Source organism: Tyto alba, unplaced genomic scaffold, assembly GCF_018691265.1.
Source record: "Tyto alba isolate M040663 unplaced genomic scaffold, T.alba_DEE_v4.0 Super-Scaffold_6, whole genome shotgun sequence".
NCBI classification, from domain to species: domain Eukaryota; kingdom Metazoa; phylum Chordata; class Aves; order Strigiformes; family Tytonidae; genus Tyto; species Tyto alba.
In genome coordinates, this window is record NW_024881327.1 from 30,199,642 (window position 1) to 30,227,044 (window position 27,403).

General features: G+C 39.3%; 1 protein-coding gene across 3 annotated transcripts in view; it reads right to left on the reverse strand.

Annotated features, from left to right (window-relative positions):
- Positions 1-27,201, reverse strand: part of N4BP2 (NEDD4 binding protein 2) — a 38,812-nt gene extending 11,611 nt beyond the window's left edge. Inside the window, exons 1-10 of one of the 3 annotated variants that reach the window (XM_042807762.1) lie at positions 26,935-27,201; positions 19,828-19,942; positions 19,352-19,524; positions 13,526-13,864; positions 10,413-11,640; positions 9,466-9,590; positions 8,205-8,293; positions 6,389-6,465; positions 4,503-4,658; positions 1,088-3,387 (exon numbers count right to left, since the gene is read on the reverse strand). In XM_042807762.1, coding sequence (XP_042663696.1) covers positions 1,088-3,387; positions 4,503-4,658; positions 6,389-6,465; positions 8,205-8,293; positions 9,466-9,590; positions 10,413-11,640; positions 13,526-13,742 — 4,192 coding nt within the window. In that variant the 5' untranslated portion in view covers positions 13,743-13,864; positions 19,352-19,524; positions 19,828-19,942; positions 26,935-27,201. Of the gene's footprint in view, positions 1-1,087; positions 3,388-4,502; positions 4,659-6,388; positions 6,466-8,204; positions 8,294-9,465; positions 9,591-10,412; positions 11,644-13,525; positions 13,865-19,351; positions 19,525-19,827; positions 19,943-21,845; positions 26,198-26,934 lie in introns of those variants that run through there. The other 2 variants (XM_032999012.2, XM_032999011.2) reach the window with 2 other exon arrangements.
- Positions 27,202-27,403: the final 202 nt, after the last annotated feature.

The following is a 27,403-nucleotide window of genomic DNA, read 5'->3' on the forward strand; positions in this document are numbered from 1 at the left end:
CAAAAAACAAACAAAAAAAACCCACCACAACATTACACATAGAATTCGTTATCTAGCATTCAAAAACTCAGAAAGGGTAGGAAAAAACAAGTTAACATTAATTTTATCTTGTTGAAATATGACTACCTGAACAATTAAACTCTTTCTTCCATTTTCTTAGTAGAACCTTCTTTTACAAAGTAAGCTGTTAATTTACAGTTTCATTTGTGAAACTGTGATTCCCCCTATTTTATTACAATCCATATGCAACTTCTTTTATGTAACACAATATACTTGCCACTGCCCAACAGCAGTCACATCCCTCCTTTCAAACACATTGATGCGGGGAAGCAAACTCCAAGTATCCCCTCTAGCTCTAAAGGTAACAGCAGGAATTATCATGATATCATAATGATACACCTTTTCCCTAAAAGATGTTTCTGATACTGTTTTTCACCCTTTCAAAAATAGAAAAGCCAAGAAGTACATTTGTATCAAGTAAAAAGGCAGGGCATATTTCAGACACAACAAAACACCCTTCTGCTATCAAAACCGAACTTTTATTTGGAGGAGGAGGTAGGCATGGAAGGCAAAGAGGCCAGCAGTCAAACCCACCAATAAATCAGGTATCCAGTGTTTCAACATCAAGTAATCTCTAGCAGAAAAGAGAAAAAAAATAAAAAAAAAAAAAAGAGAGAGAACACGAACTATTTATCCTTTGTTTTCTCTTCTTCCTTTTTTCCTCTTTTTTCCTAACCAGCCATAATTTGCATCTTCTTTATCATCTTAATATCCCTTCAGAGTTTGAATACAGACTCAAACACCTGTTGCTCAAAATGCAAATATGCCAATATATTTTCTTATGATTTTAAGGTATGTACATGTACAAAAAGACAAAGGCAGAAGCATTACTACATTTATATTTTATACCATGCATAGTTCAGTTCCATTTTTGGATTAACAGCAGCAAACAAGAGTATCATGAGGAATTGCACAAATCTGTTCCAAAATCAAGCATGAAGGGAAAAAATGCACAGACAAATAAAGGTTTTCTTACCCAAACTGAGTGGGTTTTCTCATAAAAATATAGATATAATTATGCCCATACCTGCATCAATGCCAACAGGCCCAAATATTTCTTTCAATTGGAGTGCCAGTTCAGGAGGTAATGTTAGTTCTAGGCAATCTATATTGAAGGCTCCACTTGATGACGGTATAGGGCTTTCTATCTTGGCTTTAGCTTCATCCCAGCTTGGAGTTTCAACTTCTTTACCACTTATTTCCCTGGAACTCCCCTGGGTTTCCTTATTCATCTCCAGTTCTTTATCGCTCCTAGGGCTGACCAAAGGTGGATGATCCTTTTCCAGTACTGAAGCAGCCACTTTGGAATTCTCTGCATTGGTTTCTGAAGGGTTACTATCACTTTTCTTATTTAATTCAGCTTTCAAATTAGTAGAAGTTGTGTTAGGACCATGAGGCAAAGTCATGGGTATAAAGAAACCTGCATCAAGTTGTGAGACTGATGGCTGATCTATAGTTTCTTCAACAGGACTCTCAGACTCTATCTTCTGCTTTACTGAAACAGATGGCTCAGTGATACCTGCTGTTGAGCTGCCTGCATCAGATCTAGGGGCTGCATCTCCAGAATTTTTCAGTTCCACTGAATCATTCAATAAGGCAAAAGTCGAAGAGTCAGATACATCAGCATCTGTCACAGTTGCCTTGGTAGCACTACTTTCTGCCATGCTGAGTGATGAGTTCTTGTCTTCTGAAGGCTCAGAGATATCACCAGCCCCAAGTATTTGTGGTGTTTGTTCAGAGACTTTGAGATTTTCACCATAGTTCGTACTTGCTTTGAAATCAAGATCTGCGACAACTCGCTCAGCTTCTTTTACCTGAAAGCATTCAGTATCAACATCTTTCCGTAACTTTTCAGAGTCCAACAGCAGACCTGTGGCCCAGTCTATGTCTTTGTTACATCTTTCATACAGATCTTTCACAGCTTCAAATGAAACAGAGTCAAAGAGCTTACATAGCATATTTAGCTTTTCAGATTCATCAATATCAGTAAGTTCACTTTCTTCCACAAATGTACTTTTATCATACATAACTCGATAGGGTATTTTTTCATGAGAATCTGAGGCATTATCTATGTCTTTGGGTTTGAAGCCATCTAGTCTGCCATGCAATACTTTGGTAGTCTCAGGGAAAAGCATTTTCTTTTCTAATCTCCATAGGAGAGCAAAGTCCTGTGATTCAGTCTGTGAATGGCTACTTTTCTGTCTACACAAGCATGTGTCCTGTTTCTCTTTTGCTGCATTAAGCATAAACAAGTGTTCCTCCTCTTTGGGATGGGCCAAATTGTTGTTTGTAAAAGTGAGGGCTAATTTGTGATGTTTCCTCATTCTTTTATTTTGCTGGGGTTTTTTCTCACCTACTATTTCACTAGCTGTTTCATGTCGGTGCATATGCAAACTCTGCGTATCCGCTGCAGAGCTCACAGGTATCCCATGAAGCACATCTACGGTCTCAAGAGCATTTCTATTAACATCACCTTCGGTATTTCTACCTTCATCAGGCAGATTTAGACTTGTCTTTCTTATTCTCCTTGACCTTTGTTGTCTCTGTTCTAATGAGCCTGAGACAGGCCAATGTCCTATCACTTGCAATTCTGCTGTAACTTTATCTGAACTAACAGAGGCTAGATTTTCTTCCTCAAGTCCTTTTTCAACAGTACAGATCTCAGGCAGGCCTGCTTGCTCTTTATCTAACTCAGGACACTGCTGACTGGGAGTTTTACCTTCCTTATCATTCTTCAGAGATTTTTCTAGCCTTCTAGCTCTTTTGACTCTCTGTCCCATTGCTTGTTCTACAGGCCAGTCACCTAGAAAATTTAGTAGTTCTGGCTTTCTTGACATGTCAAAAGCTGAACTGCTTGGTTCCACGATGTTACTACTTTGTGTTGAATTTTGTTCCGTAGATATTTCGCTAGATTGTTCAACTTCAGTGTGAACTTTGAGAACGTTATCATTGTGTTCCTCAACTCCCCATGTATGCAAGCACACAGTCTCTTCAGTCACGGTCACATCGACCTTATCCATTTCTGTTCCAGTATTTTTTTCTATTTTTTCTCCCTTTTCTTCTTTCTTCTCCAAGAGCAGTTCTTTTTCTACATAGTCTGATAAATAAACATCCAAGTCATCTTGAACAGTGCTGTTCTCAGAATTGTGTTCCACTGAGTTATTTTCCATTTCTTTTTTCTCTTTCTGAAAGTGTTCAGGATCACAGTCACTTTCTAATGCTAGAGAAGTACTGAGAAAAGTTTTATCATCTTCAGCTAATTCAAGAGGCTCCACATCAGAAACAGAAGGTTTTTCTTCCTTTACATTAGAATCTGCCTCTTTCTTTCTGAAAGACAAATTGGAATAAACGATAAACCTATTTCAAACCTTCTCTAAACACTTGTCCACATTTTTAGTTTTGGCTCAACTATTTAATCCAGAAACCACCTTTTAGAACACTAATCATCCAGCTGGAGAAGTCTAGTGAGAACAAAACAAATGCAAGACGACTTAGCCCCAACCTCAACACCCCTTTACAAAAAAGGAGGAGCTAAGCAAAGAGGAACTTTTCTTGGTAAACATCCTTTTCATACTTCAGCATAGGGCTAAGAGTACTTTCTCAGGAGTCTATTTTCCCCCATGCCCAGCATTCGGCTGTGTACTAAGCACTCTGCTGCCAGGCATTTTCTGCTTCAGATGAGCAAAACTGGTAAATATACTTTTATTTAATGACTGTTGCTCTCTCCTGATGGCTCAGTGCTAAAGAAAGTCTAGAGTTATTTAGGAGGTAACGTGCCAATTCTTGTCATACCATTCTTTACAAACAACTACATTCCATTAATTATCAGTGCCCATTTAATTTCAAATACATTAAGCATGCAAAACTCAAATAAAATAACTACAATAAAATCTTATGCATTATTCAGATTAGCCACTACAAAAGTCATGTACACAACCAACATTAATTCAGACAAGTCTAAATTAAATATACTCAAGAGCAACTAGATACCTTGTTACTACTATGTGAAGAATACACCTTCTACCACAAAGACATAGCTTAATACTGACACACAGACTCCGAAACAGTAATTTGCTCATATTTGGGACTACATTCTTCTGAAAAGCCTTTTATAGTTTTTAAGTGTTTTATATCTACAGCATACATTCAACATTCTTCATTTCCAAGATAAAATCAGCCAAGATTGGCTTATTGAAAAGTAACACACAGCCATACATGGAGGTTTTCATAAAGCATTGGAAAGTTGATTAGATACCTTTACTGCTGATTTCTAGAAATCCTGAAATTCTTAAGAATTAAGAAAACTATGTAACGTATTTCTTATTACTTAACAATTTTTTTAATGCATTTACTGTTCAACAGCATTATGCAAGTTCCATTACTATGAAGTTTGAATTTTTATCCTTTTATTTGGGACTGCAAAGCTAGTGAAAGAATCTAACCTATGGCTTTCCTCCTGACAAGGATCTTCACTCCAGCCAGCAGCTTCTGATTTGTCTGGAACTGAAGAATCCAGTATTGAACTAACAGTAAGGCAGCGTTCATACCGTTCCAACATTCTTTTGATCTTTTCTTTAGATACACCATGAATGTTTCGCCTACAAATTAAAAAAAAGAAACATTTAAGATTTGTATATTACAATAAGAGAAGAGAACCATTTAACAGTAATTTGATGATAATAAGCTTACAGCAAGACTAACCAGAGAATTCAGGGGGCCAGGGCAAAAGCTGTGAAACAACAAGTCTTTCTATATTGGTGCACTAAGGCATTCCAAACAGGGTATCTTGGACTAATCGTTGCTTTACTTGGCTTCTCCACCCCACCTGGTGGCCCTGGTCCGCAATAGGATGTTTTGCTTAATACTAAAACCTAGAACTGTACCAGATCCTGACAGTGATGCAGGATATCAAACTGGGTATGGCAGATATATGAAGTCAGTCTTCCTTCTTTGGTTTTGCTAAACTAAGAACTCCTTGAGACCTGAGGAAAACCTATTCAGCTATTATTTTGGACACCCTTTGGCTAGAAATTTTCAATGACTGTAAAACACCAACTAGCAAAGTGCTCTGCAGCCGTTCCACCTGGAACAAGTGAATCTTGCCAAGGATGGCAAAACAGAAATTGAAGGTACAGGAGAAAATGTTTAAGTTCTATTTTAAGAAAGAAAATAATTTTCCTTACCTTGCTTGAAAAGTGGCCAACCTAAACTAAGCGTGCAAATTCAGATGACAACAGATACATGAAATCACAAAATAACTTATGTTGAAAGGGACCTCTGGAAGTCACATTGTTCAACCTCCTATTCAGAGGAGGCACAGCTAGATCATGTTGCTCAGAGTTTTTTCTTGTTAAATTTTTAATATCCCCAATGACTGACATTCTACAAACCCTCTGGGCAAACTCTTTTAGTGCCTGACTACCCTCAAAGTAAGTTTTGGGGTTTTTTTCTTTTATGTAATCAAAATTTCCGAAGTTCCAACTTGCTTATGTTTGATTTATCCTATCCCTGCACAATTCTCAGAAGAGATATTTTTAGTCTTCTCTAAAACCTCTCAAAAGGTAGCTGAAGACAACAATACAATCCTTCCCTAACATACTCTTCTTAAGGCTGAACAAACTACTCTTGCTCAATTCAGTATCATCTGCAAATCTGCTGAAAGTGCACTCTGTCCCAACATCCAAGTCCTAATAATGACATTAAATAGTAGCCACCCTGGCATTCACTCTTTGGACCACAGATCATACCCTTTGAATGTGGCATCCAGCCAATTTTCTAGGTACCTTATCATTCACTTACATAGGGTTTACGTCTTGCCTATTCTGGCTCTAAATAATAGCTCTATGATTGTGTAGAAGATCCTGCTAAAGAAGTAAACAACAATAGTGATGTACAGGGGTTTGTCCCTCTCAGGCCATGAGGTGCTGATTGCCTTAAACTCAGTGGCAGCAGAAACATTTCAAGTAAAGCAACAGACCAGACAGGTGAAAAAACAGCCCCAAACTAACATCATTTTTGCAACCTCAGGAGCCCAAAGGACCACTCACTGTATCTTAAATGCAAAAGAATTGCAATCATTAAAACATTACATAACACCTACTGCTAATAGCATCTTTTGTATGTAATTAGAATAGTGACAGAAAAAAAAATCTTGTAATACATATAAAATCACACTGAAGTTAATGTTGTAGCTATTTATTGCAAAAATCTTGACTTATATCTTGTTACTTCACCAAACACTGTACTAAGCAATACCTTTTTAAAAATCATAGTATATTTTCCACGGTCTATAAACTATCTCTTATGAAATTTTCCTTTACATTCTTACCTTTCCAGTTCCTTTGGTTTAAACTTCCACCAAGTGTCTGGTTCTCGGAACATGACTTTGTATTTGAACTGCTGAGCCTGAATAAAACAGATATGGTACAGAACAAGCCACATCACACATTTCTTATTTCTATGAAAAAGCACACAACATGTATAGCCTGCTTCTTTAAAGCTGTTTTTTGTATTTTTCAAAATCAAATAAATATTTGGAATAACATACTTTTGTTCAGTGTTTCAGTTCTGATTATATAAATGGAGATTTTTTTAAAATGTGTATTTATCTCTTATTGTAAAATTAAATGTGTGCCATGATTACAGGGGGAAAAAAAAAAAATCACTATTATTATATCATCTCCTTAAATGTTCTACCTCCTCCGAGTCAAGACTGCAGAACATCTCTTTCCAGATATATTATGCACATGTCTTCAGAGCCTCTCTAAGACAGAGAAAAGCTCACTGCTTACGTTCAGAGCTGACCAGATGCGAGCAAGTTGCAAAACAAGAAATTCAGTTACATTAACACAGCTATCGTGGACAGCCTTCCTGTCATATGTGGAACTTGAGCAGGCTGCCACTAAATGGTCCTCATATGGCCTAGTCTCATCATGACAGAAAAGGAGCCCAAAGTCTAATTAGGAGAAATACAGTAAGTACAGTGTCATTTCTCCCTGTTCCTGTTTTCAGAAAAAATTCTTATCACCTTACCAAACTCTGCACTCCTGGAAGAACTTTTGTTGTATCTTTATTTCAGTATACAGCAAAATCAAGGACTTAATTTATGAAAGAACTGTTAATCTGACAATTGTTAATGAAAGCAAGGATAATAAAATAAAAGTTTTATTAATAAAAATTCTCTGTTTTAAGTCCCACTGCTCACTAATCCACTACCACTGCTCAAAAGCTGTCAGTTCTACATACTACACTCTCTGATGTGTTTCTGTACCGTGGTAGGAGAAATTCCAGATCTATTCTATATTATTTCTTCCAATATATTATTTATGTTAATCAGAACCAATTTTTTAAAATAATGCAGCTGCATAAGCAAAAAAAAATTTATTAAAACTATCAGCCAAAATGGTGAATGATCAACAGCAAAACAAGAGCTAAAGTCTAAAAGTGCTGATGCCCATTTGGAAACTATTAAGCGAAAAGGTGAGAAGCTCCAGAAAACCAGAATATGAGAAACCTATAACAGAGTTCACCAAGTTATTTAAATCATTAAATGTAACTTTGGAAGTTAAAAGTAGATTGCATTTACTTAGTACTAAATAAAATCAGGTCACTTTCAGTCACTAAATAAAAGCACTACACTACTAACATAAAATAGTGCAGGTGCATTATTTTAATTTTTATTGAAGTGATATAATCAAGTAAATTTGCGTAACTTCAAGCAAGCTACTGGGCAGCTCATATCTGCCCCTATGTCATATTTAGGATGAAACTAAGACTCAGTTTTCAAGTTTCATGGAACATCAAATATCATTCTTATTAATTAGTGCTGACTGTATTTTAAAAGTAGCTTATAATTTTACTGATCATATTAAAGAAGAATAGAATTCAGTTTCCTCAACAATATTTATTTTTGCTACCAAGTGCAAGGCACTTGGCTTTGTTACTTGGAAACTAGGCCAGGTCAATACTCAGACACGCACAGAATATGACACTGGGTAATATGATTCCATGTAACACTTTTTTTGACTCCAGACTTCCTTATGGAGTAACAGCTAGACTGAGAATGACAATCTCATTTTAAAACATATGTTGTTGCCATGCTGGTCAATAATCCCTTTTCACATTGATCAAATTGTAATACTAACCAAAGTAACATAAGGCTTCATCTCCCATGCTTGTATGTTTGTGTTGTCTATTATTATAGGAGAGATTCTTATTTCAAATGCTTCTTTGGCTGAAAGACACACACATACAAAAGAATGTGATATATTTTATTGTTAATTTCATTATAATAGGGTAGACACGTAACATTTATACTAATTCTCTAAATTTGTAATATTTTTTAAGTAGCTAATTAACCACTGTGTAAAGAACTCTTGCCACAGCCTGATCTATTTCAAGGCCCTCTTATTCTAGAAATCCCCCCCCTCATATGTAAGGCTACCAAGATATGGCATTACTCTTCTGAATTAATGTATGTATGATAATCAAGGAATGAAAATGCAGATGTAAAATGCACCAAGATGACTAATCAATCAGTAAATTAAACTAAAAAAAAAACTACATGATCACCTTAAAAGTGGACTTCTTTGTTGCATACAAAATTCTTGGCTCTACAACAGTCTTAAGATTAGTCCACTCTGTAAACTGTATAAAATATGAAAAATCAAAAGAATTATTGTAATTTAAATACACAGTAAAGAAATGTTTAGAATCTAACTTTGAGATACAGCACCATGTTTCTGTAGCTATGTTACAACGTGTCTGAACAATCAAAGTTACTGTTGAATCACACATTTTGTATTAATCCATTTCTCCACTGGTGAGAAATTTGACAGCAGAAGTGATCATGGTTCAAATTTAGCATATAGTGAGCTTAGTGGAAGTCACTATTAAAAAATACACCAATTATGGGAAGAAAAAATAATATAATTTATTCTGTCTTCCTCTTATCATTTTGTTTTAAAATTGGTAACAATTTAGTGCTCAAGAGAAAAAAAGTAAGAGCAGGAAAGTATCTGTGTACATGTTATTGGTATCAACAACCTCATTACTTATTGCATATGCATATATAATGGCTCATCTCAGAAGAAGTATTTCCGGGAGATGGTACAGATTACTGCTCCAGAAATGGGACACAACCCAAAATACATACCATGGCGAAATCTGAGGACAAAACAATCCTTTGATAAAGACACTGGCATTTTTAATTGTAAAACACAAAATGGACAGATGATTTTTGAGTTTGTGCTCATATTCTTTTTCTACACACACATTAAAAAAATACTTATATGATGGAATAAATGCTTGTCCTTTGACACAGGCATTACAAAACAGGCAGCTTTTTAAACAGCACACAAGTACTGAACTGTAAACAAGCACACTAATCCCTTATTTATTTCTCACCTCGTTTCCTGTTCCAGTCATGCGCTTCCCCTAAGCAATCAGGATCATAATGGTATTGTCCATGTTTATAAAAGTAATCATCAGTACTAAGAATGATTCCACCTGGGTTATCCTCAAGCAAAGTCCTGTGAAAGATCAAGAAGTAAATAGCTTTTCCCTCTTCTCCCCAGCCCTGGTATTTGCTACCATACTTTTATGTATTTAGTCTCTTGCACCAAACCAAGATTATTTGGAATGGAAGCAGCAAACTTAGGTAAGGGGAAAAAAAATCACCCTCCAGGCAAAGACGATACATAATCGTTTTCCTCCTTTTCCAAAGACTGAGGTTATCTAGAGGAAAGAGCTGAGAGAGGTTGCCTACAAGTCTCATTTCAAAACAGTAAGGGAGGTATTCTTCCATCTACACCTAGTGACATACTTTCACACTGTCAAATACACATACAGCCTTAATTGCACCAAATATTTTGGGTGTCAGTCAAAGAAGTCTAAGCTCAGTCTAGGATTTGGGAGAGTTATAAAAGAAATCAAGAATTCAACCCAAGAAGATCCACACATAACTTACACAACAGAATTCCAACAGTGGAAGCAGAATTTCTGCCTATAAACAGCTGTCATATTTCCATCCATGTTACTGGAAGGAAACACCCCAAATTAACAGGAATTGGAATACAGTACACCTAATACTACTGCAATGATCCTCTGCTGGCATCAATTCCTTCAGCCAGTGACAGAAGTTAAAGCTAACCCCTCCAATTTCCACTAGAGGTCAAGGAGCTGCAACCAACTCAGCTCTCTGCAATTATTATTACTCATCATGCTGCATGTACCATGTAGCTGGCAATTAGGGTATAACTATATACAAATGTCAGAAAATTGCTGCTGCCTGCACTAAATCCTGTACACAATTAAGTAATTTCTTTTAGAAGCTCACAATATAGATGTTCTACCTTGCCAAATATGATTTTCCTGATCCTGGAACACCTCTGAGAAGAACAAGTACTTGACCTATAAGGTGCATCTTTTTTCTCATCATGTGACAAACAGGTGGCTGCTGTGCTTGCGAGAGGTTCAATTTTGAGTTTCTATCTTGATTTCCCCATACCTTCAGAGAAGGGTTGCTATCCCAGGCATTTGAAACCACTGGAGAGGGAAAAAAAAGTCCTTTTTCCAGAGTTCTATAGTCTGAAACAGGTCTCCACTGCCCTGGTCTGACAGCCACAGGAGTTAAAAAGCTGTGACTTCCACTGGATGGATAAAACACAGGAGCCATGAGATTCCAGTGTTGTTGAGGCTGACATGACAGTGTAGAAAAATTTAAGTTATAATCCTGCTGAGTTTGCTGAAAATCTGCAGGTTTGGGTGTTTTGAAACCGGATGTTTCAACAGAGAGATACGTCTCTGGAAGAGAAGTGCTCTGGTGGCTGTTAAAAGCAGTTACTACCTCTTCATGCCGTTCCAGGCACCCTGAATTAGGATATCCAGTGACAGCTGCTCCAGGTTCCAGAGGTCTGTGGGAGGACTCACCAGAAGCAGCTGTCACAGTTTTTTGATCCAAAACAGTATCTTGTGTCTGATCAGAATTTCCACATGACATTTCTCCATTCGCCTCTTTGTAGACTTCTGAAGCTACATCATGCTGTACATGTATTTCTGACAAATCAGCATCTTCCAATATCTGTGCAGAAGTGTCTGATGCAGCTGGTGAACTTGTCTGGACACTCAGCTGACTCAACGTTGGCTGAGAACAGCAGAACTCTTCTAAAACCTCATTATTTGTCCCTGTTTGATGTGGAAAAAGTAGGACATTGCAACCTGAACCAGATTTTTCCCACTCAAGAAACTCATTAAAGCTATCGTGTTCCGTGGACTGCTTATGTACTATTTGGTCATTTGCAGAATTAGGCAATTCATCACTCAAGCTGTATCTCTGAAAGGCATTTTCTATTAAGGAATCCAGTTCTTCAGTCAGCTGCACATCAGGTGATAGGACCTTTTCTTTTCCTTCTTCAGTATTACTTTGTTCTGCAGTACTTTCCCCCATTCTTTCATTTGCAACAGATCTTTGCTGATTAACAAGAGCTAGTGATGATGCTACTGACTCAAAACCCAATGTTTCTGAAGATGATACACCTTTGGCATGGGTGGACAGTTCTAGTAGATAATCCATAGCGTTTTCTACTGTTGAATAAAGTAAAAAGAATAAAGCACAGTCAACTGAACAAATACAAGCTGATGTGAATGCAATTTTTTTACTTGAACGAGTATCTATCACAACTAAAGAGACAAGAAAAAGACAGTTCACCAATTCATCTTTTAACACAACTCACTTGATCTGTTTCTCATTAGAAATAAAGGCAGAACTCAATACAGACATATTGCAAAATAATAACCTAATAAGCATAAAAATTACTAAGGAAATAGTGTCTAAAAATTATTAAGTTTAACTGGAAAAAATATCAGAACTCTGTGTTTAAATGGATACTTATTTCTAACCTATCTCATATGGGCAAAATAGTTTAAAATGAACTGAAAAACACTACTGAGGACAAAACTATGCAAAAATATGTTCATTGTAGCTAGACCCAATTTAAAATGTTATATGTAATATAGCCTGAAAAATCCAGTATTTGCATTAATTCTTTGTAAAGCCATTAAATGGAGTATAGGTTGCCTGTGGTCAGTATGGAAACAATGAAAACCTGGCACAAGTATCATACGAGCCATAAAGCTAAGCTTCTGTTTTCCTGAAAGACAGCATAGCAAAAAGTCTAAGTCTATTAAAGCCCAACTTTTTCTGCACACATTTTAAATAAAATCTTCCTTGTCCTCCCATTTTCTCTACTATACATGAGCAACTTATTATTACTCATATGAAAAGATGTTAATCTTTCAATTTTTAAACTATTGTTAATAGTACAACACAATAATGAACTCGGTGTGTTTACTGAATTCTCTAGTAAGCTTCTAGATAAATCTGTTATTTTGATAAAGGTAAATCTTATTAAAAGTTCCAAGCATGAATCAGTAATTACATCAATTTCAATTTTAAAAGGAATAACAATCCTAGCAACAAACATGAGAGCGCTATTAAGCTATAAACTCCATACAATTTAGGTAAGGTAAAAACAGCAATAAAAGCAGTCCTTTTAATGGCTACCTAGCTTTCATACGTACAAAAAAAAAAATGCCAAACTCTGTCTTCTTTGCAAATGTTCTTAGAAAAATCTCAGCTAATCATATCTGATCATATGAATACAGATTGATTAAAATGCTCCATATATTACTTATTCCCCTGACAAGTAACTCCTCAGATGTTGCTATCCAGCATCTCAGTCATCACTGTCATTATAAGTGAATGAACTTGTATATAGAAGAATTTCAAAACCACAAAAGTATGGGAAGGACTGGGCAGAGACATGAAAATAGTCTGCCAGGAGAGGTGGATCTATAGCTTGGCAGAATACAGGGGAAGAAACACAGTCCAAGCAAGACTACAGAGAATTCAACACGACAAACAGAATTTTATCCTGCAAAAACTAATCCTCAGTGGAAATGACAAGATGACAGTGCAAAATAGAAAGTAAAACAAAAGCTCAATTCAAGTATTTAAGGAAAAGTAAATGCTGCCAGGACCACATACGGCTTACCACTGTCTTAAAAAATTGTGATCTAGAACATGAACATAAAAAACCCCTCCTGCAGAAACAGTTTATGCATCTAGAAGACATGACACAGAAACTAATTGGAAGAAACAGATTCTCCTCACAACTCTACCACCACCTGCTCTGTGTCACAGAACAAGCCACTTAAACTGTACCTCCATTTATGGAGCACACACACAGGCTACTTCAAAATACCAGCCTCACAGAAACATTGTCAAACTTGGAGAATCTTGCATGGAAAGAGTCACAAAATTTCAAAATATTATGACTCACCTACTCATTAAAAGTTAAACTCACAAATATGCCTGCAACACCCACACCAACTTTTCTGGAATCGCCCTAGTTAAAAGATGTCTGTGTATGGAACAAAACTCTAATGCCAACCGTACATTATTTACCTTTAAAATCACATTCAGACAGAACCATATAAACCACACTAGGATCTAGGTCAGAAAACATCTCTGACATGCTGTTGAAGAGGTCTTCCTTATTGACACTATGCACTGCTTGTGACACTAAGTAGCTTGGGTCCCCTTGGGATACAGCAACAGCAGTTCTGTCAGAATTGCCATTCTTCCGAGAAGGACTCCCACCAGTTTTCCTTTTCCGTGGCATTTTGTTTTCTAAAAATCAGCTTGCTTTTCGTTTTAGTTTGTTCACATGAGGCTGACAGCACCAAACTCAGAAATCATGAAAAACCTCTTGTAACTGTGATATGCATAACAGAAATAGCAGACCTGGAAAAAAGAGAACAGAGAAATTATAATAAAATACACAGTCACATGTCCATGTCTCCTATTTAGATAGCTAAAAGATCAAAAAAAAAAAAATACATAAGCATCCAGGAAAGCATTTTCTAGAAGTCTGCCTTTCTTCTTTTCAAATGGCTGACAGCTAAATAGCAGCCTTATTTTCCAACTAACTAGATACTGAATCTGTGCCTGGAAGAGAACAAATAAAATGGAGTTTAAAAGAAAAATCCAGAAAAGTAAAAGAAGCAATGCAAGGCAGCCAGTTCACAAATATTCTTCTGCTAACACCTACTGACGACCAGTTAACATTATGGAAAACTTATATTCAGTTAAAATTCAGAAATTTTGTTCCTCCTTCAAAAGTACTGAAAAATGTAACGGATATCTCCAAATCTCCTAGAAGTCCTTCATGACAGGTTTTCCCCAACCCCTGATTTTTCAAGAGTAAACAGTTGGGGTTCTTCGATGTTCAAACACTGGCATAGGTTGCCCAGAGAGGCTGTGGAGTCTCTAACCATGCAGATTCTCAAAACCTGACTGAACACAGCCCTGAGCAACCTGCTTCAGTTGACCCTGCTTGAGCAGGTGGGTTGAACCAGATGACATCCAGAAGGGCCTTCCAACCTCAGCCTGTGTAGGGTTTTTTTAATTGTTAAAAACATTTTACAGCTTTATGAGCCATAAAGCAAGAAGAGGCTTCTCTCCACCCCCCTACTTCTGCCATAAAGCTTTTGAATACATCTAGTTAAAACATTATGGCATTTATAATAACTGCAATTACTGCACTAATCTTGAAATAGAAAAGGAAAATTATTATTAATTGAAGTACAAGCGCAGACTATAGTGTGATCTCAGTTTTTTCTTTATATCAAATAACATCAAAGCTCTGTTGTGTTCTAGTGATGCTCTAACTAATTTATAATTTTTACAAATAATTATTCAGAAGACTAGCAAACCTTGGTAAAGCTCGGAATCTGAAGTTAATTACAGCCGAGTCACTAGTTAGCGGTAACAGTTACTGAGTAGACCATAAAATACCTGTTTCTGTATAAAGATCATCTTGCCAGTGATGACCAATGCAACATGTGCAGATAAATCAATGGCAGCACTTCCAAGTTCACTTAGTCCTTCCCTCCCTGGATCATTGGCACACAAAAGATGATGCCAGATCAGTGCCAGATTTAGACAGCACTTCTCCATTATTCTCTAGCAATCTCTTCCAGCAGCCAACGAGAAGTATAATTTAGAAGAGGGTGGACTGTTACATTCCCAAATTGTAGAAATTTATGTAAGAAAAACAGACAACTCCAGGATCCCAGGAGTTTCTACCATATGTATACGGATCTCATATAGACAAATGAGATGGACGTCTGAAACAATGAAGAGGTCAAAGAAGTCTGAAATGCACACCAAGGAAAACTATACACAGGAAAAAGAAGAGGCGGACTCCAAAAATAAAGGAGAAATGACAGCAGAAGATGCTAGTCAGCCACACTGAGCTGGGACAACTGAAGATGTTTTTTTCATGATACTTTTTTTTTGGTTCACCTCTGATTAGCCATCCGTCAGACATTCTTCACTGTCACAAAAAAGTATTTAAGCAAAACAATTAAAAAAAAAATATAGCAAGTCATGTTTTTCAAACTTGTATTTCTAATTGATTCATCTTCCAGCCAGTAAAAAAGGTTGAGACCTAGCTTCACCCAATATGTCAGTGCTAAAAAATATGAAGCAGAATGCTCCAAGTGTTGTCAATGTTTTAATCCAGCTCTCTTATAGTGATCAATACTGTAAGGACCTGCTGCTGAAAACCGTGCTCTGCAGCTAGAACTTTCAACAATCTATTGCCTTACTTCACTATAGGATATTCCCTTTCCAATGTATTGCCTGCATTAGACTGTGTATCCCACTGTATGTTAGGACATCTTACCTTAATGATGTTACACACTTCAGTCTGCATATCCCTCAATCAGTAAACTTACAGTGCATTGCTTCAGGAATATTGAGGCCTAAACTGTTTATTGCAATTAATCACAGCAGGGAAAAGAAGGCAAAAGGGAAAATGACATCAGTCACCTTAGAACTTACACACAGGTCAAAACCTTGGTGACTCCCAGCACATTCTCATATGCTAAGGCAATGCACAGATCCACATTTTGTCCCACCTCTCCATCTAAAGTCTTAGGTTTAACAATTTCTACAATTTTACTCTCAAAAAGATAGATCAGCATTGCCCAGGATTTAATTTAAATAAGGTATTTACCATGGCCAGTATTGCAGACAGATATTTTGACAGAATCTCCTTTGTTTACCACAATATTTTCAATTAAATTCCTGGAACGATTCCTGAGCAATATCTTCTGTTGGTATTACCAAGCACAAGTATATAAAAATAGATGCCTGCATATATACAAAGCACACTGTATATAAGAGATAACACTAACACGCTGAACTAAAAGGAATAATTCTCACTTGCTTTTAAGAGCATGCCCTGAACTTTACAGAGGATTTTATCTAGAGACTTGCCTTTTCCAATAGTCAAGTTTCTCTTTTTGAAAACTAGTTTACTATGAAAGAGGAAATAATTTTGAATAACCCAATAGCCAGACTTGCAGGTCAGCTACATTCATCAGTTCTGGATGACATAGTATGGATCAGTCTGTAGTTTGCTGCGGATGAAGGGTTTTTTTTCCCCCAAGATGAAAATGGAGTTGTAGTAACATAATGATTTAGAAGAGCAGGGCTGTGCTGAACACCCTGAAAGGGAATTCTAGACAATTAGCCAGAGGCTGCAATACACTCAGAGGCTCGCTAGTCAGTTCTGGGTACGGCTGTTTGACACACATCCAATTAGAGCAGACAGCTGTTTCATTTCAGCACTGATGAAAACCAATGCTCCTGTGGCAGTCTCAACTTCACCTTTAAAAACAAAGCAAAACAAAATCCACAAGCATCTCCTCACTGACAGTTCTTCAGAAATACACATCTCCTGACATTAAGGATCTTCTCCCAAAGTAATTCAACTACCACAAACAAGCACATGTACAAAAATCTGCCCCTATGAAAATTACCTTCCAAATTAAGCAACATTACAAGTAGAAAAGTTATTAAGATATCAGCATTCTCTACAAAATAAGATCAGTTTCAAACCCCACCAAACTAGAAGAGAACAAATAGACTCATCAGGTCAGGGCACTTTAACATCATTATCTTTCTAACTAGCCAGAATTTATTCCTGATGGTAGATTATGAGCCTCAGGAGTTTCCTGTTCCAGTACTGCTACTCCTTATGAGCTTGATGGATCCACCACAGACATTCTGCAGGCAGAGACACACAAAGCCAGAGATCAGCATCTATTACAGGCAAGCCAGTTGCGCCATAAACAGGCAGGCACCGATGTAATCAACCTAACACAATGCATTTTTTTTTTTTCTGTTTGACAGACAGGACAACGAAGTGTAGTGAAGTGGCTGACCCGGCACAGCAAGCGGATGGACCAAGATCCCAAGTCTCAATCCCAGCATTTTACTAACAACATTCAAATTTCCTTTCCAATGAAAGGAAAACCAATCATTTAATAAACTAGTTCTAAGAATGAGTTTATAATTCACTAGGGAAAGAAAGTTGACCAATGTTTCCAATAAATAGCAAGTGCCTGTCAGTTATACAGAAAAGGAAAAATATGCACGTTTTCCACCCCTCATTTTTTGCAATCTCATACCTAAATTGATAAAGTAATTGATGAAGCATTAGAGTCTTAGGGAAATATGTAAGAAAATTCTTCCATCAAGCATGGAGTGAATTTAAATCCCTATACTTATTTCAAAGGAATTCCCTTGCAGACACATGTTCCAAAAGGTTCAATTTTATTTTCATTAATACAATTGTCCATGGAAGAAATTAATCCAAAATAGCAGGGGTATAATCATCATCCTGATCAGACTCCTTACATTAAGGGAAAAAAAAAAAACCATCCAGGCTCCAACATAGGTAAAGCAAATTGCAAATTTACTTTAACTTAATTGTAAGTTGTCCTTAGAAAAATTCAAAGTGTACTCTTTCTTATGACACATAATCTAAAGAATTCAAAACATTTATATGATCCAAATAAAAATCTAAAGGGGAAAAAAAAATAACCCAAAGACCCTCCAAAACCAAATCTGCTACTTTTAAAATATCTAAGATTCCATTTATATTAGAAAATAATTGTTAACATAGACTTGTCATACACATGCCATCACACTGCTAACCAGTACAGTTACATCAGCAAAATTGCTGTGAAGAATTCTCCTAGAACTCTGAAGAAATTAAAAAAATCACGCTACAAATGTGTTTTCTAAAATTAAGCTAAAAGGCACCAGTCGTGTTTATACTGAGGCTACATTAAATTTGTCCAGCTGAACATCTTTTGTTTTCCACAGCAAAGGCTAGAAATTCCCCCTTGATTTCTAATAACTGCTATATATTGTTGAAGAACTGTATTTTTACAAAAATAGACAAAAGCTACTATAAAACAATATTAGGCACCACCTGACTATTCCAAAATTTCTGGAAAAACAATTTAAGTCTCAGGCTTGAGATGTGCTTAGTGTTTCATTTTCAGTGTAATATCATAATGTATATGCAGTTGCTGAATAAAGACCTGATGAAGGCCTGACAGATCTCATATGTCTTTTACACTGGGATGTCTTCTTAGAAACCACACATGATAGCTTGCATTTTCAAGATGTGTCAAAATTCTCGAGTGGACTGATTGCAAGTCCTATTACATATATAACCTCAAGTATAGGAAGAGAAGGAAACAGTATTCAAGAAGAGACAGAACACACAGAATAAAGGAAGAAATATACTAAACTATGTTTTAAGTGAGTTAGTTGATACCAGAAGGCTCTTTAAATCAGAGATACTGCACTGGGAAACAATCAGCAGTAAACACATTTTTTTCAAAGTCATTAGGAGAACTTTTTTAAGCAAACAGACCAGAAAAATATTCTAGTCACTATTCAAGGTTTACTAAAATCATTCAGCAGCATGGGACATTTCTGTTTAACTGTGATCAAGTTCAAATGACGAAATAGTTTTCAATATTACTTCTCTTCCTTTTTTAAGGAAAATGGAAGTTTCCAGCCTTGATACAATGTAACATTCAACCAATCTAACCAAAGCTGCCTGATTTGTATACACTCTTACATTTCTCTCATCAATTTAAAGAAATTAGACCCATACATATAAAAGAGGTTGGTTTGGGGTTTGTGTTTTTTTTTAATTTTGGTTTGCTTTTGGGCTTTGGGGTTTTTAAACAATTTTAAAATTTCAAACTACATAAAATATTTATCACGTAATGTTCATTTGAATCTTCTGTTTTTTAAAAAACACAGACACACACATACTGACATGCTGGAGACTGGGCAGAAAAAAAATATAACCCTAAATTTGCAATTCAAATAAAATAGTAATGGCACAGAACTTACATTTTCAGCTTCACTGAGTTGCTCCGCAGTGGGTCCCTTCTCATCTTTCCAAAACCACCACAGGTGGCATATTTAATAAAGATCTGCTGTTAAAAAATATAATGCACTCTTCTGTCAGGAAACCATACTTTTGAACATACAAATTAGATGTCAGCAGAAGTGGATGCTCCCTCCTGACAAAGGAATGATCAGAACACAAATTAAAATTGATATTTTGCTCACACACCTTAGAACTTTAAGCAAAGTTTTCACACTGAGCAATACACATAATTGTTTTTAGTAGAGTAAGCACAGCTAACATTTTACTGACAAAGTATCCAACATGCCAAGTTGAGCTCAAATAAGTTTTCCTAAAGACAAGAATACCTACTTGATTTCAGGTACTGATTTCTCATTTAAAAAAGCTGACTTACATCAGGTAAAGAAATAACATAATGGCAGCAGAATTAGTTAAGAATAAAAGTAAGTTTCCTCACTTGTCATTCCACTTGCTTCTTCACCACAGTTCTTAACCATCTTGAATAGTCCTACATATCCACGCCAGTCAAGAAAAGATCCATTCCATCATGTGGTGAATTAAGCAAAGAAAACCTGGTACACCAAAAATCACAATATGTTACTTACACCACCAATTTGTGATGCCCTAACAATGCTAAAAAGCTGCACTTACATTCATTGAAGCAACTGCAAACTCCTAATCCACTGTGTATACAACAAAGATGTTAGGCCTACTCAAAGCCTGGCTTAAATCCAGTGTACATATTGGCCTAGAGCTCATTGCCCTGACAACAGTCTTATGTTTTCAAATTAAAATAAATTTTTAAAAAAACAAAACCAACCATGAAACCGAAAAAGGAAAAAAACAAACAAACTAACCCACACCAAAATATGAGCATACACACCCAAATCAGGTAAAGAATTTGGAACAAGTATTCTGTCGCACTCCTAACATGCCAGGTTGATGGATCAATTATTTTATATCAGTCCTCACAAGAGATGGAGAAACCTGTCTCCTGTTTTGCATCTAACCTCATTCCACTGTCCCAAAGCATTAAGAATTACCATTAAAACATGCAGAACATTTCACATAAGCAAGAACTTGATGATGAGAATCAAAATTACAAAGTAAAGAATAGGCTGCAGGCAGAGAACGCTATTCACCCCACTTTCAAACATGTGGCTCCACAAAAACCACACCAGGAAAGGCTGAAAAGCCATTCAGCAATTTTACAGAACATTTAATCTCTGAATATAAATTCAGCCTTGAACAGAACGAAAAGGCAGAAGTGTACCTGATAACAGTGTAATGCTACATTATTTCCACTACTCAGATTTCTGCTTTCTGAATCAGACTCTAGTAACACACACACTAAAATACAAAGGTTATTGCTACACTTTGTTCACTTGCACTTTGAAGTCTCCTAATTGGAGCAAAACGATTATTTAAATACAAGCACAAGAGAAAAAAGTCAATGAAATCAAACTGGGACCCAACCATTGCACTCCCTAGGTATATTTATAAAGCATGAAGCTTTTCTTTTTGGACAGTGTTCAAGCCCCCTCTCTAAAAACCAGAAGGTAAAAAGGGAAGAAAAAAAGGAAATGCCTTCCAGCAAACTTTCTCAATAGGCCTAAGAGTAGCATGGAGACAGTCTGAGAGCCTTCTGCATTCTTCCATTTCTGCCAGCAGTCAGCAACAGAACAGGCCACCTAAATGCTTTGTTATTTAATGTGAAAATCTATACCCAGCTACAGACCAAGCGCTTGTAAAAACACTTCAAGCATCTTTTCTGCTCTTTTCCTTCTCCCATTCAGTGTTATTTCCACTGGTTGTTACAAGGGCTCTGGCTTTTTCAACAATTTTAACTAAGGTCTTATTTTTCACATCAAATTCTGTCACAGTGCAAGACACCGACACATATGTCTCAACACACTTGCTTTACGCAATCTGCTCTGCTAGGGTGTTTTTCCACTTTCGTGATTTTCAGGGTTTGTGTATGGCCTGGACCATACACAGATTCTTTTGAGGCAGCTGCAAAAAAATAAATCTTGCTTTGAGTACAAAAACTTTGTCCATCAACTACACGCATAGTTCAAGAGTACAAAACCAGCACAAATGCATCTGAAGTAGATGTTTAGGAAGTAAATACAACTTTCAGGAAGAGCTGAGACCTGTTTACTAGGAAGGACTCAAAGGCTCTTTTCCACGTGCCACATAGCGAGGAGTCAACCTGCAGTGGCAGTCAGCTGGTGTCTGACAGTTGACAGAAGCTGTCAAACTCCACATCACATAGTTTCCTTTTAAGCTGGGAAGCTGTTCTTGCTAGAGGCCCTCCGTACAGATGAGCACGAGCTCGCAGAAAGGCCTCTCTCAAAGACAGGCAGATCTCCTGCTGGGTGCACACTATTAAAGCATCGAGGTAGGAGGAAAGCCACCAGTAAGTACATTCTCCAGCACCAGGTCTGCTTGGTAAGAGCTGCTTCTTGTACTCACCTTCCTTTTGCTGTGTGCTGAAGGTCTAATCTTGGCATGTGGCAAAAAAAGAAGTGGCCTTGGGATTATGGAGCACGGAGATACGCAGCCTGACAAGCTAGAAAAATCAACAAGCCATCGTTTTCCTTGTTTAGGTGGAGATGGTTGTTGCTTGGGTTTTTTGGGGGGTTTTGTTTCTTTTTTTTTTTTTTTTTTTTTTTTCCCCCAGTAAATAATGAGAGTATCTGCCAAATGTCTTCCTAGCCCTAGGAGAGCTCAGAGATATCAGATCCTTTTAGAGCTTCCCTCCTACATTCTTTGGTAGCCTCCCATACAGCTCCCTGCCCTGCTTGGGAGTGCTGAAGTAAGGGTTACCCATGCCCAGGCTGAACTCAGCTCTGAGGGGAGATCTTCTAGGAGGCAGAGCGCCCAGGCAACCTGGGCTGTCCCCAGTGCAGACTCCACACAGCTCGGCTGCTTTGCTGTGTCCTGTGCCCAGCCTCTAGAGCAACGTAACAGGCTGCAACGAAGGAGACCAGCCAGGCTTACGGTTCTGTTGGTGCTTCTGCAGTTTCACACCTGCAATCAGTACTACTGCTTAAGATCGTATTCCTGCTCTACATTATGAAACAGAGAGAGAGAGAGTATTTTGAAAGAGAAAAGAGAACTCCTGCCAGATGGAACTGCAACTTCCCTACACCATATTTCCAGAGACTGTCCAAAAGTCAGGCCGCAGGGCAGCAAACAGAAGTAACACATCTCTGCAAAATTACAGTTCCTCATCACAACATAATTTCCTTTCACATCCTCTCCAGACAAATTTCCATACCTGTCTCTGAAAGGCCTTTATACAAGATACAGGCACTGCTGTCTGTAATTCAAGACTTGGTGCCTCTCCGAGTTGCTGGAAATAGCTTTTCATCTTTATTTTTTTTTTTAATTGCAACTCTGGCAATATCTAGCTAAGAAGCTATGATATAATCTAATGTACAAAATAGTTCAGGATGATAAAGGAAAATATCACATCGTAAAGCTGAACAAGACTCTCTGAATTAGGTTAATTATAACATTGCTGTATTCTGCTATATTATTGTTTCCTGTTTCTTAAGATTTTTTTTTTTTCTGATGAGTATTTATTTTAATGCTTGGAAAACCAGCAAAAGGGCGGCAGCAAAGGTAAGCACTGGTTCCAACAAGATGCGATGATACTGTAAAAGAAGAGTATTACTGAAGATCACAAGTGATGCTTATTATTATGGGCATGAACATGCAGGTGGCATATTATGCAGGAAGGAAATGCAGGACATTAAAAGAATATTTATTTAGAGTTTTCCACACTGGCAGCAGCCAGGGCTGGCAACGCAAATGCTGCTTCCTCACATCTTGGCTTGCTTTAGCTGTTGATGCAAATGAAGATGGACGATGCTACAACCCTAGCATGGCTGGGAACAAAGGGAAGTGGCTGTCAAAGACTCAAACTCCAGTGCACGAATCTTCGGACCCGTGCAGACACCTAGCAGAGCTTCTGCAATGTAACCAGGCCTTGCTTCTGGTGCTTCCATATACAAAGGCTTCGCAGCTCCACACCTTTCCCTTGTGTGTGGTACACAGAACAACTCAAAGGCAGCACTGTCTGGCCAACTTTCTGCAGTATAATCTCTTCCTACTGTAGACCTTCAAGTCCATGATACATACAGTGCTGCACTCTGGTGATCCCCAGCTGCCACTTCCCTCCTAACAGCCTCATATGGGTTTTAATTCCGTGTCTCTAAACGAAGGTTTGTTGCACACTGGGACAAAGCTGAAGCAGAAGAAATTTTTGAACATGAGCATGGGCTCAAATACAGAAAAAAAAATGAAGATGCGTTCACGTTTGCAGATAGCACTTGCAAGAAGAGGACACTGAAGAGACGGATAATCATGACTGCCGGAGTACCAGAGCACAAGGTGTGCTAGAACATAAACCACATTTTTCACCAAGGTGTGTTATCTATTAACCAATGACCTCAAAACAGTAACAGCCACATCAGGAAGCTGAGAAGTCAGGTTGGAAAGAGACACAAAGTCTGCGAACTTTGCTCATGGTCCACATACAACAGCAACAGGAGAACCATTCCAGAATTTCCCAAACAGGAACACACTATAGTGACACATACTACACTTAGCCAACTCACACTGATTCAAGTTGCATCATACAATTACGACTTAAAGAAAGCAAGAAACCAAATCACATAAAGAAAGCAAGATGGGAATGAGAATAGCTTATTCACACAGACATTCTAAGTATTTTCTGGGGAAAAAAAATAAAATCATGTATCAGGTACTAGGACTAGAAACTGCATTACACAGACCTATCAGGGCAATTTTATCCATTTCATAACGACAAATGCACTTCCATTTCTTAAACTACTAGGCCAGCTGAACATAGCACACCAACAGCCATTACACACCTATTACAAAGATAAAAACTATTTTCAGCTTAATGTAAACCACAGACAGCTGACCTCATCCTGATCTAGGTACATCAACAAAAAGCTTACAGCCTCCAAATGACTGTCATTACTTACTTGAGAGAGACTTAAACCTGTCATTTACCTTCAGAGAGTAGTTCACATGAGTTCACTTTACATGACTGTGAAAAATGTCAGCCAGGTCCATTTAAATAGTTTTAAATGGTCATTTGAGTTAACACAGGCAATTTTTCAGATGGAACACAGATCAGTTACATAAACCAAGGCACTGGTAGATCAAAAATCCCCAGCAGAGTCCTGAGAAGAAACAGCTGGAAAACTTAACCTCTTCCATACCCACAGCTGGGTTCAGGTGAAAATATCAACCTATGGCCTCGCCTAATTCTGAAAGGCAGTGTACCTAGACAGCTAATTAATGCCCCACTGACATTTCTATAGTAGCAGAGCCTCTGTAAGAAAAACAAAGGCAGCAACTTCTTAAAACTCAAGATTAATAATTCAGGAACTTTTACCAGAGCTAAATTCATATGCAGAATAACTCTATTTGAAATAAGAATTAGATTGATTATATCAGCCATTTAGCATAGACTACAGATCAGTACACAATTGGGAAGGAAATACAAGAGACTGGGCAACAACTCTGAACTACAACCCCCCAAAGTCCCTATTACAACATATTTATACACTAATTCAAGACAACATAATTTTCATTTGTAAAATAGACACAAGTAAGAATCCACCTACACCATCAAGTGAAACAGCTGTAAGTATACCATGGATGTTTCCTAACACCATGCCTAGGCTAACATCAAGTACTATTGCACTTTCAAATTTGTAACACTAAGAATCTCGCTTCCCTTTCCCTCTACATCAGTGCCTTCCCCAGTTCAAATGCATTAACACAACAGAGGGAGAGTTCTTAAAAAGTAAAAAAAATAAAAAAATAATTTAAAAAGTGTAAACAAGACCACAACAAAGACACAGGACAACTCCACAGTTAAAAACAAAACACAACAGGAGAAAGCCTGTAAAGAACAAATGAATAGATTTTTAAGATGTGCTTTGATGATGTTAAATTTCCTTCACAAGCTCTTCTCATAATCTATAGAAACACAAACTGTAGCAAGTTGAAAGTGCTGCAAACACATGACACAAGCACAAGTCATGGTGACTGCACCCAGATGAATCAGGGCTAAAACTCTCATGCTTACAAGCATATACCATACTTAAATTTTTCTGCACTTCTGTAATATGCTTCAGGTTTATATCTCAACCTTTGGCTCTCCAATCAGATCCCAAGATGTATTATCTAAAGCTTTTATTCCAGTGAAGGTGAAACGGATGAAGAGCAAGCTGATTACCCTCTCTATTCTTTTGCTCTACCTGTCATATCCTTTTGGAGGTTTTTTTGCCTAAGTTCTGTATGAATTATTCTCATCTTTTCACTGCAAGATCCTACTGAAAGACTTGAGATGCATACTAAACTTTGTCAAGATGCTGTATAAAAACTGCGTCTCTTGAGAGTTGAACTGTTCTTAGCTATTTGGAGTAATAGTTAAGGAAAGTAATAGTAAATATGTATTTTTCTTCTTCTCACTTGAAGTCAGGCTCCTCCAAAGCCCCAGTACTTTATGGCACTTGATCAGCAAAACCCCAGACCATGTCCAAAGCACGTGAGAATACTACGCTACGGAGAACACAAATAACCACCCGATCAACCCGTTTCAGCAGTTCTGGACTGTTCAAAACAACCAACCCGCTTAAGGACTAAAAATACTTTGATTTCATTTTGCACGGGGTGAACTGTATCTGGCGGGGCTCTGTTCTTTGCGAGACGCTTTTAAAGTTCACGGGCACCCCCCATCTCTTGCTCGGGGCAAACGGACGAAGCGTTTCCACCGATTTGCCGGCACTGACCCCTCCTGCCCCGGCCGCCGCTGCCGGCAGAGCAGGCCGGGGCCGGCGCCGCGGCCCTCCCCGGGGCTGCCGGCGCCAGGAGCCGGTGTTTCTGACAGGAAGGCCGGGCACCGCGCTTGCACGGCGACGGGCTCGGAAGAACCACCGGTGGGGCAAGGCGGGCAGCCGGCGCCTCACGCCGAGGAGCGCCCGTAGCGTTTCGGCACGACGGCGGGGAGCGGCGACCCAGCGGCAGCTCCAGCCTCAGGGCCCGCGGGAAGGCCCCCAGCGAGGGCAGGCCCCGGCGGCGGAGGGGCCCGCCCAGCGCCAGCGACAACGCGGCCCCGGCTGTGGGGGGGTCCGTAACCCTCGGCCGAGCCCCCGGCGGGCGGGCCCGCCGCGCAGCCCCCGCCCCGCCGCCTCCCCTCCCACCCGCAGGCAACTCCTCTCCAAGTGACGCCTGGGGACGGGCCCCTCAGCGCCACCGGCCCCGCCGCGGCGCGGGCAGGCAGCCGGCGGGCTGCCCCACGCCCGCCGGCGGAGGGAAGCTGCCCTCAGCCGCCGCGGGCACCGGCCGCCTCCTCGGCCCCCAAAACGGCGGGGACCGGCTGATCCTCCCCGCCCACCGAGGTGGCGGGGGCCGCGGCGAGCAGCGCGGGCCCCGCAGCCCTATCGGGAGGCAGGGGGAGGGCGAGGCTCCTCCCCGGTCCCGCCGCTTCGCGCCAGACCCCGCCGGCCTTTACCTCCCGCCGCTCGGGCTCCCTCGCTTCCTTCCTTCCGCCGGCGGAGGCCGCGGGGCGTGGGGAGCTGCTCGGCGGCGGCGACTGGGGAGAGGGGGAGGCTCCGGCGGAGCGTGCGCCGCGGGGACACAGTGCCGCTCTCCGTCCGGCCGGGGAAGAACAGCCCGGGAGGAGGCTCCGCGCCTCGCCCCGCCGCGCCGGCCCCCTCCCCCTGCCCGCCCGGCTCGCGCTCCGCTCCGCCGCGCCCGGCCGCGTCGTGAGGGGCCGGCTCGGAGGCCGGGCCTGCGGTGGGCGGAGGCCGCTCCCGGCCGCGGGTACCCCGGACGGGCGGTGGCGGCCGCCGGCGGGGACCTGCCCCCCCCGCTCCGCCGTCGAGGGGTCATTTCGGGAGGAAAAGGAGGGGAGCGTGGGGGGGGGGGGGGGGGTGTCATAGCTGGTCCGGCCCGGCTGATGGCAGCTCTCCTCCCCGGGA